The sequence below is a fragment of the Mobula birostris genome, chromosome 17 (genome assembly GCF_030028105.1).
Source record: "Mobula birostris isolate sMobBir1 chromosome 17, sMobBir1.hap1, whole genome shotgun sequence".
Classification (NCBI taxonomy): Eukaryota; Metazoa; Chordata; class Chondrichthyes; order Myliobatiformes; family Myliobatidae; genus Mobula; species Mobula birostris.
In genome coordinates this window covers 47,682,084-47,697,871 of record NC_092386.1, presented here as the reverse complement: position 1 = coordinate 47,697,871, position 15,788 = coordinate 47,682,084, and the positions used below count along the sequence as shown (strand labels likewise).

Genomic DNA, 15,788 nt, shown 5'->3' with positions numbered 1-15,788 from the left:
TACTCTTTTATTTCTTCTACTAAAGTGCATGACCACACACTTTCGAACACTGTATTCTATCTGCCACTTCTTTGCCCATTTCGCAAATCTATGAATGTCCTTCTGTAGTCTCTTTATTTCCTCAAAACTATCTGCCCCTCTACCTATCTTCATATCATCTGCAAACCCGGCCATAATCTATCCATCATCCAAATCATTGACATATAATGTAAATATAAATGGTCCCAATACAGACCACTGTAGAACAACACCATTCACTGGCAGCCAACCAGAAAAAAGCTCCCTTAATTCCCATTCCTTGCCTTCCGCCAATCAGTCACTGCTTTAGCCATGCTAGTATCTTTCATGTAATACTTTGGTCTCTTAACTTGTTAAGCAGCTTTATGTGTGGCACCTTGTCAAAGGCCTTCTGAAAATCCAAATACATTACATCCATTAATTCTCGTTTGCCTATACTGTTTGTTATTTTTTTCCAAAAATCCCAACAGGTTTACTAGGCAAGATTTTCCCTTGAGAAAATCATGCTGACTACGGCCTATTTTATCATGTGCCTTCAAGTACCCTGAGACCTCATCCTTGATAATCAACTCCAACATCTTCTCAACCACAGGTCAGGCTAACCAGCCTACAGCTTCCTTTCTTCAGCCTCTCTCCCTTCTTGAAGAGTGGAGTGACTTGTGCAGTTCTCTATTCTTCCGGAACCATGCCAGAATCAATTGATTTTTGACAGATCATTACTAATGCCTCCGCAGTCTCTTCAGCCATCACTTTTGGAACCCTGGGGTGTACACCATCTGGTCCAGGTGACTTATCTACCTTCAGACATTTCAGTTTCTCAAGAACCTTCTCCCTGATGATGGCAACTTCACACACTTCTGCCCCTGACACTCTGAAACTTCCAGCATATTGCTAGAGTCTTCTACTGTGAAGACTGATGCAAAATACTTATTCAGTTCACCCGCCATTTCCTTGTCCCCCATTTCTATCTTTCCAGCATCATTTTCCTGTGTTTCGATATCCACTCTCTCCTCTCTGTTACAATTTATGTATCTGAAGGAACTTTCAGTATCCTCTTTAATATTATTGGCTATCTTACTTTTATATTCTATCTTTTCATTCTTAATGGCTTTCTTAGTTGCTTTCTGTTGGTTTTTAAAAGCTTTCCATTCCTCTAATTTCCCACTAATTTTTGCTCTATTATATGCCCCCTCTTTGGCTTTTATGCTTGGACTTCTTTTATTAGCCATGATTGTGTCATATTGCCTTTAGAATACGTCTTCCTTCTTAGGATATATATATTCTGCACCTTCCGAATTTCTTCCAGAAATTCCAGCCATTGCTGCTCTGCCATCATTCCTGTCAATGTTCTTTCCCAATCAATTTTGACCAGCTCTTCTCTCATGCCTCTGCTATTCCTATTACTCCATTGTAATGCTGATATATCTGGCTTTAGCTTCTCCTTCTCAAATTTCAGGGAGGATTTATTATCAATATGATCACTCGCTCCAAAAGGTTCCTTTAGCTTAAACTCTCTAATCGATTCTGGTTCCTTGAACAACACCCAGTCCAGAATAGCTGATCCCCTAATGGGCTCAACCACGAACAGCTCTAAAAAGCCATCTCATAGGCATTCTAGAAATTCTTCCTCTTAGGATCCAGCACAGCACCAACCTGATTTTCCCTGCATATTGAAATCCGCCATGACTATTGTAACATTTCCCTTCTGGGATGCATTTTCTATCTCCAGCTGTAATTTGTAGGCCACATCCTTACTACTGTTTGGGGGTCTGTATACAACTCCCATCAGGGTCTTTTTACCCTTGCAGTTCCTTAGCTCTACCCACACCTTCTGGCCGTATCTCAACTCTTTCTAATGATTTGATTTCATTTTTTTTTTACCAGCAGAGCCACACCACCCACTCTGCCTTCCTGCCTGTCCTTTTGATACAATGTGTATCCTTGGACGTTAAATTCCCAGCTATAATCTTCTTTCAGCCACGATTCAGTGATGCTCACTATGTCATTCATGCCAATCTGTAACTGTACTACAAGTTCATCTACCTTATTCCATATTCTGTGCCCATTCAAACATAACACATTCAGTCCTGTATTCACCCTTTTTGATTTTGTCCTCCTTTTACATTGTAACTCATCCTGTTGACTGCAATTTTGCCCTATCATCACCTTTCCTTGCTAGCAGTCTCACTACATACTACCTCATCCTCAACACTGTCACTCCAGTTGCCATCCTCCTGCCAAATTAGTTTAAACACTCCTGAACAACTCTAACAAACGTATCCACAACAATATAGATTCCTCTCGGGTTCAGGTGTAGCCTGTCCCTTTTGTACAGGTCCTACCTTCTCCAGAAGAGATCCCAATGATCCATAAATATGAACCCTGCCCCCTGCACCAGTTCCTCAGCCATGCATTCAACTGCCAAATCATCCTATTCTTACCTTCACTGGCGTGTGACATGGGCAGCAAACCAAAGATCACTATCATGGAGGTCCTGTTTTTCAGCTTTCTAACTTAGCTCTCTAACATCTCTCTTCAGTATCTCCTCACCTTTTCTACCTAAGTCATTGGTGCCAATATGTACCAAGACTTCTGACTGCTCACCTTTGCCCTTGAGAATGCCATGGACATGATCCGAGGCATCCCTGACCCTGGCACCTGGGAGGCAACATACCATCTGGGTGTCACAATTACGCTCACATAATCTTGTCTCTGTTCCTCTGACTATGGAATCTATATCACCACTGCAGTCCTCTTAAACTCTCTTCTCTTCAGACTCAGTGCCAGAGACCCGGTCACTGTTGCTCCACCTTGGTAGGTCATCTCCCTCAATAGTATCAAAAGTAGTGTACTTATTATTGAGGAGAATTAGTGGCCGCAGGGATACTCTATACTGGCTGTGCATTTCTCTTCCTTCTTCTAACAGTCACCTAGTTACCTGTCTCCTGCAACTTAGGGGTGACTACCTCCATGCAGCTCCTGTCTATCATCTTCTCATTCTCCCGTATGAGTCGACGGTCATTCAGCTGAAGCTCCAGTTCCTTAATATGTTCCCTCAGGAGCTGCAGCTCAGTGTGTCTGGTGCAGATGTGGTTAACAGATGGGAAATGAAGAATTAAGAACAATAAGAGAAACTTGCCAGATACTTTACTTCAGTGGTCCCCAACCACCGGGCCGTGGACCAGTACCGGGCCGCAAAGCATGCGCTACCGGGCCGCGAGGAGACGATATGATTTGGCGATATGAAACAATATGAGTCAGCTGCACCCTTCCTCATTCTCTGTCACGCGCTGTTGAGCTTGAACGCACGCGAGGTCATTACCCGCGTGTCATCCATGTCAGCGTGGAAAGAAGATCAACTCCTCGAGCTTGCAAATGATGGCGGGCTGAAAAGTATGTTTGACATAACACCTCTGCCGGCATTCTGGATCAAAGTCAAGGCTAAATATCCTGAGATAGCCAGGAAAGCACTGAAAGCGCTACTTCCATTTCCAACATATCGCTACAATGAACGCAAAGAAAACTAAATTGCGGAATAGACTGGACATAAGGAACCCCCTTCGAGTATCGCTGTCTCCCATCACCCTTCGATGGCACCGTCTTGTTGCAGGAAAACAAGCCCAGGGCTCCCACTGATTCAGCGATATTGGTGTGTTGCAATGATTTTATATGTTCATACGGGGAAAATATGTGCTGTGTGTTTAATATCCAAACATTACTTAAAATGTTATGATGCTATTGACTTACTTATATAACCGTATAACAATTACAGCATGGAAACAGGCCATCTCTGCCCTTCTAGTCCATGCCGAACGCTACTCTCACCTAGTCCCACCGACCTGCACTCAGCCCATAACCCTCCATTCCTTTCCTGTCCATATACCTATCCAGTTTTTCTTTAAATGATAATATCGAACCTGCTTCTGCCACTTCTACTGGAAGTTCGTTCAATACTTACTTCAAGCTCCCCTGTCCTCCCCTGATAATTGACTTATCGCTGTATTCATGGGAGGAAAATATGCGCTGTGTGTTTAATATTAAATTCGTTAGATAAACCTTTTAAAAACGAAATTGAATGTATTAGCCACTTAGAACCTATATTCCGGTTGTGATTAACAATCCCCCACCCCCCCGAACAGAATCACTGAAAACAATTTGTAGAAAAAATCGGCACGCACATGCATGCACAAATCACACATGCGCACTAGTGCCTGCACAAGGCTTCATGGTCATTGTAGTCTCTCGGGGTAAACAATGTATTGACTGCTACTCTTGTCCGTTGGCAAGCCTACCCCTCCCCCCCCCCCAGGTTGGCTGGTCCGCAAGAATATTGTCAATATGAACCCGGTCCGCCCTGCAAAAAAGGTTGGGGACCCCTGCTTTACGTCACCCAAACCTGATCTTGCCTAAGCCTGACGAGCCAAAGCCATTCCAAACACTGACCCTCTCACAACAATGTCAATTCGCTTGCACACAGTTTTTTATTCAGCCTTTCTAATGGATCTCGCTTGGTGATTGGTCCCAGTACAACTCTGAAAAACTGCCGCAAAGTTCTGCCTTTTTAATCTTGAGTGTGGACCTGATTGTAAAGGTAGCTCTCTTCTCGTACTCCCACTCAGTGATTAGTCTCAATCCAGCTCCCTGTCACAGTCACCTTATGTACAGAGACTCCTGTGCCTTGTGTCATTTTATGGACATACAATCAATCTATACATATAACCTACGTTATGATTTATATTTATTGTATTTTTTATTATTTGTTCCTTATCTTAATGTGTTTCTTTATGCTGCATCGGATCCAGAGTAACAATTATTTCATTCTCCTTTACACTTGCGTACTGGAAATAGCATTAAGCAATCTTGAATCTTGATTGGATGGATGCCATTGGAGGCTAAACTTCTCAGTGTCTGCTTTGGCTGTAATTAAAGGACCATGGCTTTATCTGGTCTTCTGCCAGGATCCCAGATGCATCTCTTATCTTTTAAGTAGGTCCTCCTCTAAGAAACACTTTTAATATTCATTACCATCATATCTTTAGCTTCCCCTTCTCCCTTCAATTCTCATTGACAAACTCCTCAGGGACCCTGTCACCTTACGTTCCACTGCTGTATATTTAACCCCAGATCACCTCTCGAATCAAACCCAAGCCTTGAACTCTGCTTGTGAGCCTCTTCCTGTTCGGACCCACTCTCTAATGACCTGCTTGACCAACGTCCCTCTACAGTGTCAATGGCTGAATACTTGCCTGTCCGACTTCCAACCCCACTCTGATCCTCTCTTAAACTGAGTACCTGGCTAACTTTGGATCAGTTGTCCCAGCCCTCCCCACATTCTGCTTTGTTACCTGCTCCTTCCACACAAGGTCCACCGTCTACTTTCTTTGCAGTGACTGGAGGTTGTGGTCAGAAGTTCTTTCTGCATTTGAAGTTGACTAAGTGTCTTGTGCCTGTGTGTAAAGGTGCCTGGAGATGTGTACGAGATAGGGATTTGCCACCCAGGTGGTGCAGATAGCTCAGTGGCAGTGGTTTTGAGTGTCTTTTCAAACCATGTACTTAGCTCATCAAGAATAAATATTTATTCACATTAGTCTAAGCCTACCCTTCATCTTTTTAAATATATTGTATTTATAGTACTCGGCAGCTGTTTATGGTAGCATGTTAATTCTAATGTTCTTCCAAAGAACGATTTTTATCACATGCCTTTCCTATGTTTTTAATAAACTGGTGTTTTCAACTTGCAGATCATTGGAGAAATACAATTGACAATCATCTTCCTCTCTGCCCTCAGATTTCAGAATGGTCCACGAATCCATAAACACTACTTCGTTGTTCCTTTTTTTTTGCCCTATTTATTTATTTTTAGTTTATAGCAATTTTATGTCTTTGCACAGCACTGCTGCCACAAGACACCAAATTTCACGCCATATTGGACAGTGATTATCAACCAGATTCATATTCTGATTCTGACTGTAGATTATCTGGTATGGAGAGATCCAAAAAACCCCACAAAATACAAAAGATAGTACAAATCCATCAAAAGAAATTAAATTTAATGCTTAGTTCTTACTTCATATGATTCTATATTTTATGCCATAGGACTCAAAGAGACTGATCAGGTTAGTGTGGTTCAGTACTGCAATTGAGTAAGTTTTGTACTTGAGTGTACGAACAGCAGAACTGCAGGTGATCCTGGGGCTCCGTCTGGGAGAGGAGTCGTCTGACCTGGGACTACCAGTAGGAGAAAGATTACTCACCTGGGGCTCCAGCTGGGACTTCAGTTGGATCAGGTAGAAGTATAATTGTGTCAGAGTGTCAGTAAGGATGTCACTGAGGAGCCAATAACATTTGAAAAAAATGCTGTAGTATTATTGTATCACTATTTAGTTAGCCATAGCCTTCTATAATTTTCAACTGGTGCAGTTCCAATTTAAAAAGTCCCAGTTTGAAGAATATCTCAACTCATTAATTTCTGGTCACTTTCGAGCCTGTGTAAGCTATATCATTCCCCAATGCTTTTATATCCCACCCAACAAATTGTGCATCAAAACAAATGCACTCAAACATAAACATTGGATAAGTCAAAAATTATCTACTTATGATTATAATTAATGTATCTAAAATATAAGATCAAGAATGCATTTGCTTACCTCTAGGCCTTATTTGCACTATTTCCTTTAATGGAATGTGTGTTTGCAATCGAGATCCATCTTCTTTCTGCCCCATTTCAGACCTCACTGTTTCAGATACATCCCTTCCTCTGTTCTTACTAGCGGTTATGCTGCATAGCATTTTCTATTCTTAACAATTCTGTCACAGGTTAATCAATTCTATTTGATTACATGTGTCCTTCCTTGTACCATTTTTCTCCCAATTTTGTATCATAAGAAACTTTCAATGTAGCTCCCACAGATTTCAAATCCAGATAACTTATACATAAATTAGATTATACGTAATGGGACCCAAACTTATAAACTCAGCAGATCGTAGCAATTATTCAACTAACCAAGCTCTGAATTCAAATCCATATTGGGCAATGTATTATTTCACGATGCATTCGTAAAACGTTAAAGGTTGGGAATTGAAGGACACTAACAAAATACTAACAATGTCCTGTGAGTAGACACTCCAGATAATATGATTTTGGATGATATTTAAACTATTATGTACCATAAATAAGGGCCAGCCAGTGTGTAGTGGCATCAGCACCGGACTTCGAGGCAGATGGTTCTGAGTTTGAATCTGACCAGGTCCCAACCTGGGCAGCAACAGTATCTGTGCGGAAGAAAGGCCTGGCAATCTACTTCCGTGTCTTGCCATGAAAACCCTCTGGACCCTATGGTCCATGAGGTCACAAAGAGTCGGACTCGACTGAACAACAACAAACCATAAATAAATGAATTTTCATCCTTTGTCGCCTAGTATTAGGGCTTTTTTACTTGCCATGGCTGGCTTTGCGGTCATTGACGGTCATTTTTTAAATCTCAATAGCCTCCTGCATTCCCATATGATTCTGAATTTTCTCTTTTACTTGCTATCTTTAGTTAAATTAAGTTGATGAAAGTGCCTCTCTAAAATGTTAACTTGCTGTTCACTCAACGCATGCTGCCTATCGTTCAGAATGTTTCAGGAATGTAAATGGTAATATTGTCAGAAATCGATTCAGTATCTTTTCATATGCAGCGTTTTGATAAGTTAGCCACAGACTTATGAAATCTGTACATAATCAGATGATGAGTCTCATTTTATTCTCTCCTGGCGAGGGAAATGATCTTTGCACTACCTGTGATGCTGTATGCAAATAACGTCCGTTTTGTAAGAACTGTGGAGATCCTTAGAATAAACCCATGAGGCAAAATGACACAATCTTTATCATTATTGTAATAATATCCATAAACTCAGAAACATCCCCTATTGCATAGTCAATGGCACAATGAAAGAGAGCATTTAGTTAATACATTGCATTGCCTGTGGCAGGTTTGGTTTGTCCTGTGAATTTTTCCTTATCATAATGCTCCTCTTTTTCAGGGAAGCTATCAGTAGAGTGTGTGAAGCTGTACCAGGCACTAAAGGGGCTTTCCGAAAGAAAAAGGTATCCGCTATTTTTTCCCTTTTCTATTTGCTTTGGTCATAAGGGAAGCTAATTCTGCAGTCTTTTCAACATGTGACAGACCAACTCAACAGTTCTGACTGTTAATTCCATGATCTTTTGCTTTCCACAGGAAGAGTGCCCTCATGGACTGCATAGCTTAGAATGTAGGTCTACAACATTGTTGTCATCATTCCCGCTAGGAGTGTGAGATCCTGGAATTATAACTACCACTAGATCCTTTCACAAGTTATTGAACTTGGAAATCCATCTTTACCTTTTTAATGAAACTTTCTAACGATTCCCCCCCCAACCACCGTCCACCAGATTCTCACTTGCACTTAGGAGCTAGTACAATATGTGAGAACAATTATTTACATGCCCCTGCTGAAAAGGACGTTTATACTCTGTGCGACAGAACAATAAGGAAAAAAAACAGTCTGAATCAATGTGCCATAGTTTGACTTGCTCCCTTCACCATCCTCTGATAGCAGTATCCACTCTTTACAAGATGCATATCTATCACACCTCCTAAGGGTGCAGCCTTTAACTGGAAGACAAGAATAGCAAATACTTGGAAGCAATAACTGGGCCACCCAATTTCCAGTGTTATATATTGGATCAAAGTTCTGGAGCTTCCAGATTTCCAGAATTATAAAATCTCCTTTGTTTACAAACTCTGCGTTTCAAGAGGAATGTTTCCCATCATCTCCTCAAGTGCAACTAGGAACGAATAATAAATGCCAGCCTTGTTAGCAATCCATGCATCCTGAGAAAATGTATAGTTCATTTTATGTTTTACTAATTATCAGAATAATGAAAATAAATTTTAATTCATCGATGTATTTGAAGAGCAGAAATTAAATAAATTACTGCAATTTAGAATAAAATATTATGTATGCAATTGAAAGTTACTTCTTTAAGTATATCCTCGTCAGTAATGATTTGGCTCATGTTTTTTTTTGTGGTATGATTTGCCTCAACAGCCACCAAGTAAAGCATTGTCTAGTATACTTGGTAAAAGTAATTTGCAGTTTGCTGGAATGAACATCACCCTCAATATTTCAACTAGCAGCCTTAACCTTATGACGCCTGACACAAAGCAGGTAGGCAGGATTGATCCAGTTTTGTACTAGTATGTTAATGTTAAATCAGCATAATAATATCTGGCTATGTAAATACACAATAACGTTTAGCTGAGGAAAGGGCTTGGTCCGAAATGTCGACTGTCCATTTTCATCCATAAATGCTGCCTGACCTGTTAGGTTCCTCCAGCAATTTTTGTGTTGATCCAGATCTTTAGCATTGCAATCTCTCTTGTGTCTCAGTATCTAGCAACTTAATAGTCAAATCTTATCAATTGACATTGTAAAAAATTCATGTTCTAGTTCAAACAAATTAGCAACTTTACTACCATTTTTAAGAATTCAATGTGCAATTGGTTTCATGGAGTTATTTGATGTGTGAAATTTCTGGTGCTGTAACAGTCTTAATGTCTTGAGAAAATGGTGTGACCATCTGAAATTGTACTCCTATTGAAGGGGCACTTGTGGTGGATAATACTTGCCTAAATTACAGTTTGCAATTGGAAAGTGGACTGTGAAAGATATATTTCTGTCTAAAGTAGTTTGCTAAGGTGGACAAACAGAGCAGTAATTGCTAGAAAGGCTTAGATAGTCAAGTAGCAAGTATGGAGAGAAATGATAATTTAATGTTTGGACCAGAAAATTGACTGCTGGTCCACAAGTGACACATTAAATTATTTTGAATGTGTGTCATCTAATCTTTAGTCTTCTAATTGTGGGGGATCTGGTGCTTATTACTCAAGTTCTATAATAAATCTGAAAATTCTTTTCATGGAATTATGTGACTTTTCCCAAAGCATTGCTGGCCACGTTGAAAGATATTATGTCCAGCCCAATTTGGACCTCTGTAAGTCACAGTAACTGAATTCCTTAAACAATTAAGTGTGCTGGAATCCATTCTCCACGTAAATCTATAAGAATGTATGTAATATTTGAATCAATGAAAAAATGTTTTGTTACAATATAGTCAGGGCTGTTGAGCATCTTGGTTTCATCAGGTAATGGATTTTTTTTGAAAATACTTTGAAGCACATATGCGCAGAAATTAGATTATATCTAAATAGAGTTATAGAAATATACAGCACAGAAACAGACCCAACAGTTGACTATGACCATGAAGTACCCATCTATATTAATCCTAGTTACCAGCATTTGGTGCATTGCCTTCTATGCAGCAATTCAAATGCTTGTCTAGATACCTATGAATATTGTAAGAGTACCTACCTCCTCTAGACACTCAAGCACTGCATTTGAATCCCAATCATTTTTTGGGTGAAAACCATTCTCTTTCAGAACTCCTCTTGCCCTATATATATGAACACCTATGGTTATGTATAACTCCACCACAGGACAAAGTTTCCAACTATTAGAGCACCAAATTTGAGTCATACAGTTTTCCAGCACCTATTCATGTCTGCCAAGTTGGATGCAGAATTGGATCACAATTAATCTAAAATTGTGTTGTGTTTTGTGTGTGCACACTTCTTGTCTCTTGTGGACATATGGTTCAGGATGCTAAATGGCTTAAATCCAACCACTGGGCAATCTATTCCAGTATTATCTGATGCATAGTCTTCAGCCTATAAAAAACACCTTTCTACCAAGGGACATAAATACTGGAAGTACATTTGCTGCTGGGTCATTTGAAGTGAACTGCAAGGTTTGCAATCATGGACCTTCATGGTTGTGTGAATGAGACTGAGTGGAGCAGCCAAGATGAGAAAGGAGATGGCAGGAATTGTCTGATAAAATAACTTTCTGCAATGATTTGAAGGACAAGAGATTGGGAAGATAAAGTTCCATGATCTCACCAGATATGTCAAGGTTAGCACTCTGACACTCAAAGCAATCCCTCAGAAATGGAAACTTGAACCAGACGAGGTTGCACTGTATACTCCCTCACACTTTAGGAAGAATGTACCGACACACTTGTAGATCTCCACAGCTACTATTTCTCCAGCTGCTTTCCTATACTCCTTACTCCCTTAACCCCTTTCACCCTCTCACACAACTTAAATCACATATCTGTATAGTCACAATTTAACCATGAAAATCCTGCCACCTCGAGCTTGGCTTTCCCATCTGTCTTGCAAGATAAAGTATCTTGCAACTGCTGCCTCTCCAAGAAAATCAGATGGATTCTTCCAGTCCCAAGACACACCAGGCTGAAAGAGAGATGCTGCCTTTATACAGGCTTTGTGGTGACACAGGTCATCATGCGTGCTACAGCTGAGGATGCTGTGGGTGAAGAAGGTGTCAATGTACCTAGAGGAGCTTTGACATGCTTCCGTCTTTACTAATAATCAGGGTTCTGTCTTTGCGTATCTGCTTGTTTCCTGGGCACTCTGTTAACGGTGCAATGTACCAGCACTCCTCTCTGTGTCTATCATTGCAGCATCGTAGGCAGCTGACTAGTACACATATCCTCATCACGTGCAGGAAAAAGATTCCACAGTGATGGAGGATATCTCATTATTATATGTGACACCATCTAGTAGCATCAGATACCAGTGCCATTGGATTGGGGGGATGAGGGTTGGACATGCTAAATTTGAGGTGCACACATGTAATAAATAGACGCTTGTTTGACATTAATGGGCTCTGGTTAAGCCAGATGTTTAGGGAAACTCTTGGGCCATCTCCATGGAGGCAAAGGTGTTAGTCAGTTCTGCTTCGGAGGACTTGGATGAGGGCTAAGTTAGGAATGCATAGCTGAAAAGGCTGATGCAGGTGCATGTGTTAGTATTTGGTGTCTGACATCATGTGAGAAATATCAAGATTCATGGGTGAAGTCTTTCTTCAATCTCTCAAAAGGCAGACTTCAGTATTAACTAGCACTGACTGTCCAGCAGCTAATCCATCAGCTTTCTGTGTACGCATAGCCACAGGTAGAGCTTAGCCAAATTCTTTGTGCTTCAGGGAGATCTGACCTTCAATGGGAGTCCAGCTTGCTGTCCCTTGGGAGCTGTTTTCTTCAAGAAGAGATACCTCCTTAAAACAGACTGTTATCACCCTAAAATAGGCAACTGCTTTTCAGGAGAAAAGGACTAACAATCATAATGTTGCTGTCAAAGACCATACAGTTGGCAAGGATATCTTAATAATCAGTATTAGTGTAGCTCTGTAAGTATTGATGGCAGCTTTATGAAATAGCCCACAAGAGGCATTGAGTTTGTTATCTTCCCAGTACAAGGTTAGTTCCGGTGGCATTGTGGATCTTGAAAATGTCACCACCTCTGTGGATATCGTCATCTATTCTTCTACTGATGTTCACGCAATGTTCTCTCTCTCTCTCTCTCATGTTCGACTACCATATCAGTAGCCTGAACTGCTGCAGTTGTTAGAAGGATTTTCCAGTTCCAGAGCTATCCATTGTGACCAGGAGACAAGCAGACGTGTTAAGAGGGAACACTCAACGCTGTTAAGAATGAAAGCATGGTAAAATGCCCTTTATTAACTTCACCGTCCTTGGCCGAACCATGGTTTATGGTCGTGTCTCCCCCTCAGTCTGGTGTTTCTTTGTGACTGGAAGGGTTCTCTCTCATTTTATGGGAGAGGTGTGTTGCAGGTTAGCGTATCCTGCAGTCCACCCATCAGAAAGGGAACTGATTTCATGAGGTCTGGCTACAGCCTTTGGAGCGAGGATAGGCTGAGACCTGTAGGGCAGTGTAGAAATAATCGTGCTGTTCAAGCAAAATTGGAAGGATTTCACTAAGATAAGCAGGTGTTATCAATCCATGCCATTATGCAATTAGTAATTTTCCTTTGATGTAAAGTGTCTGATATTTCAGTTCATTAAACCATTTTAAGTCATTCCAGTCTGACCACCTCAATGAAACATCCAGTGATGATGATTGGGAGGCTGAAGTCTTTGATGCATTGGTTTTTATCTGTATAATTCTGATCCTTCATTCATTATCACACTTATTTGTTCATTCTGCACAAGTTCAAGAAAGACTTTGGTGTTCCTCTGCAACAAGCAGGTGGATCTGGAACGGGGTGAAGGGAAGGAGTTGTCAGGCACATTGTTGTAAGGTCATCAGTGTCTGTGAGCTTTCCCTCTGTTTGTTGTTGCCACTCCTCAACTTACAAAAGGATGCGTTCTGGGAGAACAGTGTTAAACAAATGTTTTTGGATCAAATATGTTAGACAAAATGCATGAAATGAATTTGGTGCAATGTATTTCCCTATATAGAGTGTGCATTTGTAATGACAAATAGCATCATAACTTAATGACATGTACCCAAAAGAGTCAATGCTGTTATATTGATAATTCATAAATAATTTTTAAAAATAAAGGAATCCGTGTTTTAGCATTGACTCATTCTGAGTGAGTCGTAACTTTTTGACCTTGGTTCTTTCAGAGGTAGAATTCTAAGTGCTTTCCCCTGAACCTGAACTCCAGTTAGGGTTTTCCTCGATGTAGACACGATGGATTACTGATTAGGTGAAGACATGATCACTAGGTAGCACAGGGACTTGAAGACACCACATGAATTGAACAGTGTGCTCACTTACATTATGTTAAACATGCATCTTCACATTTCTTTCTCACTTAAAGGTTGACTGTTTCAGTCAAATAGACGAAATCACTATAAATGATCCCTTGAGTGAGAAAAGAGGTAATTCAATATAGTGAGCAGCCTTCATGGGATGAGAGACAGGTGTAGCCCCTGTGTTTCATTTGGATTTCATGACCTGTGAAATAAGGACTGGAACCCACAGTTGCACCAAGGGAGAGAAAACCACTATTGACTGCAATAATCCACTTTGCGGACAATATGCTCGATAAACTCCAATCACGTAGAGTGATTCAGGTGAGTGCTATACTGCTTTATTAAATCAATCGTGATCACTTTTTTTGCAATAATACTTAGGTTCTTTTCAAATAAAACACTGCAATCATGAGTGTTTTTCTCTCCTGGTGCATCTGCTCAGATATTGGTAATTAGCTTTAGAGGAAACCCTTAGATTTTTTTTAAGGAAGTTTTGTAATCGTAGGTTTATAGGACATAGTTATGGGGTTAACCTTTCTTCCCACCCAAATTGATCTCATTTGCCTACAGGAGCATTAGTTGTTTGTCAACAGGTTCATCTCCAGCAATGTCGAGGAGCAGGGAAGAGTCCAGCACCAGTCCTGCACAGGTCTTTATGTTGAGGTTAGAACCCAAGTTTTCCAGTACAGAACTTGTGAGCATTTATGGACCCAATCTATTTGTAATAACTGATGGTTGAATACTCCATTAGAATCACAGAATTAGAGAAAAGTGGAAGTGAATGCTGGACCATTTCTTCAGCAATGGAAAAGAGAGTAGGAGCAGCTGAATTATGGTTCTATAGGAGAATGTTAAAAATATCATGGACCACACACACATCAAATGAAGAAGTTCTCAGAAGAGCCCAAGCAGTTTGATCACTCATACCAACAATAAGAGAAAGACAACTCAGATTCCTAGGACACATCATGCAGAAAGATGAACTAGAAAAACTCATTCTCTCTGGAAAGATTGAGGGGAGCAAACCTAGAGGAAGACCTCGGCTTATGTACATCAAAAGCATAGCCAGGTGGCTACACATCGAGGAAATGGAAGTCATACAAAAAACGAAGGATAGATCTACATGGAAAACCATGGTCACCAAAGTCTGCATCAGATATGGTACCTAGACAGACAGACAGGTATCCAATGTCGATGACGTTGAAGAATAGACTTCTAGACTTCTAGTGAAAACTGCTACTATTCTAGCTATAGTTATAAGGTTTCAAAGGGGGATCCAGGGAGTCAAAGCAGTTTGGCAATCTGTCCTTCAGCTGACCTCTATGATAGCTGTGATTCTTCCTTTGGATCTCCGTTTTGTGGAACACATATCCTCTTTCTAGAATAATATCAGTTATAATATGACTTTGGCTGCAGTTCTAGTGGCTTTATTGTTGTCCAGCACCATTGCTGGTCATGCCAAGGTGATACAGCTAAAAACTGAACTTTCCTGACACAGATCTGCCAGAGTTCCAGCTCTGAGGCCACCTGCAGTGTCCCTCACTTAAAGTCAGCAGAGTCCCGTTGGCTGTGCTCTAGCCTCTATGGTGGCATTGGTAGTAAGCAATAGAACAGACAAAGACAAAGAGAACCAGGGACTAGCATAAAGGGTTATTGGCTGACATTACTGCCTAATATTGGTGGACTGACTTTTAAAGTTGATTTGATATGTTTATTTTCTGTTGAATTTTGTTTTTATTACATTGCTGGGTGGAGCCTATGATAGACAGAGACAGAGGGAAGACACTGTAGGTTAATAGACAATTTGTTGTATGTTTGCTGGTACCGCAATTGGAAGGAATGTTCATTGACTGCTCAGCAAGAGAACGTGAATCTTGGAAACCTCCTCTTGCGTCTTCCTTCTTCTGCTGCTCCTCCTGGTTTTTGCAGTTGCTGTATAGTTTTGCAGTTGCTTGCTGTATAGTTGAAGGCAAAGATGTTTTGTACCTGACAGCAAACCTCACCAAATTCAACACTTTGTTGACCTTCTTCCCAGCTAACCTTCAAATTACTCCTTACCCTTCACAAGCACAAATCGCCTTCCGTTGTTGATTGCTCCAAGGG

At 40.7% G+C, this 15,788-nt stretch overlaps 1 protein-coding gene across 1 annotated transcript in view; it reads left to right on the top strand.

The window, feature by feature from the left end:
* Positions 1-15,788, top strand: part of LOC140211662 (SHC-transforming protein 3-like) — a 134,990-nt gene that overhangs the window by 74,333 nt on the left and 44,869 nt on the right. The window contains exons 3-4 of the mRNA XM_072281665.1: positions 8,044-8,107; positions 9,091-9,210. Of these exons, the coding sequence (XP_072137766.1) occupies positions 8,044-8,107; positions 9,091-9,210 (184 nt within the window). The remainder of the gene's footprint in view (positions 1-8,043; positions 8,108-9,090; positions 9,211-15,788) is intronic.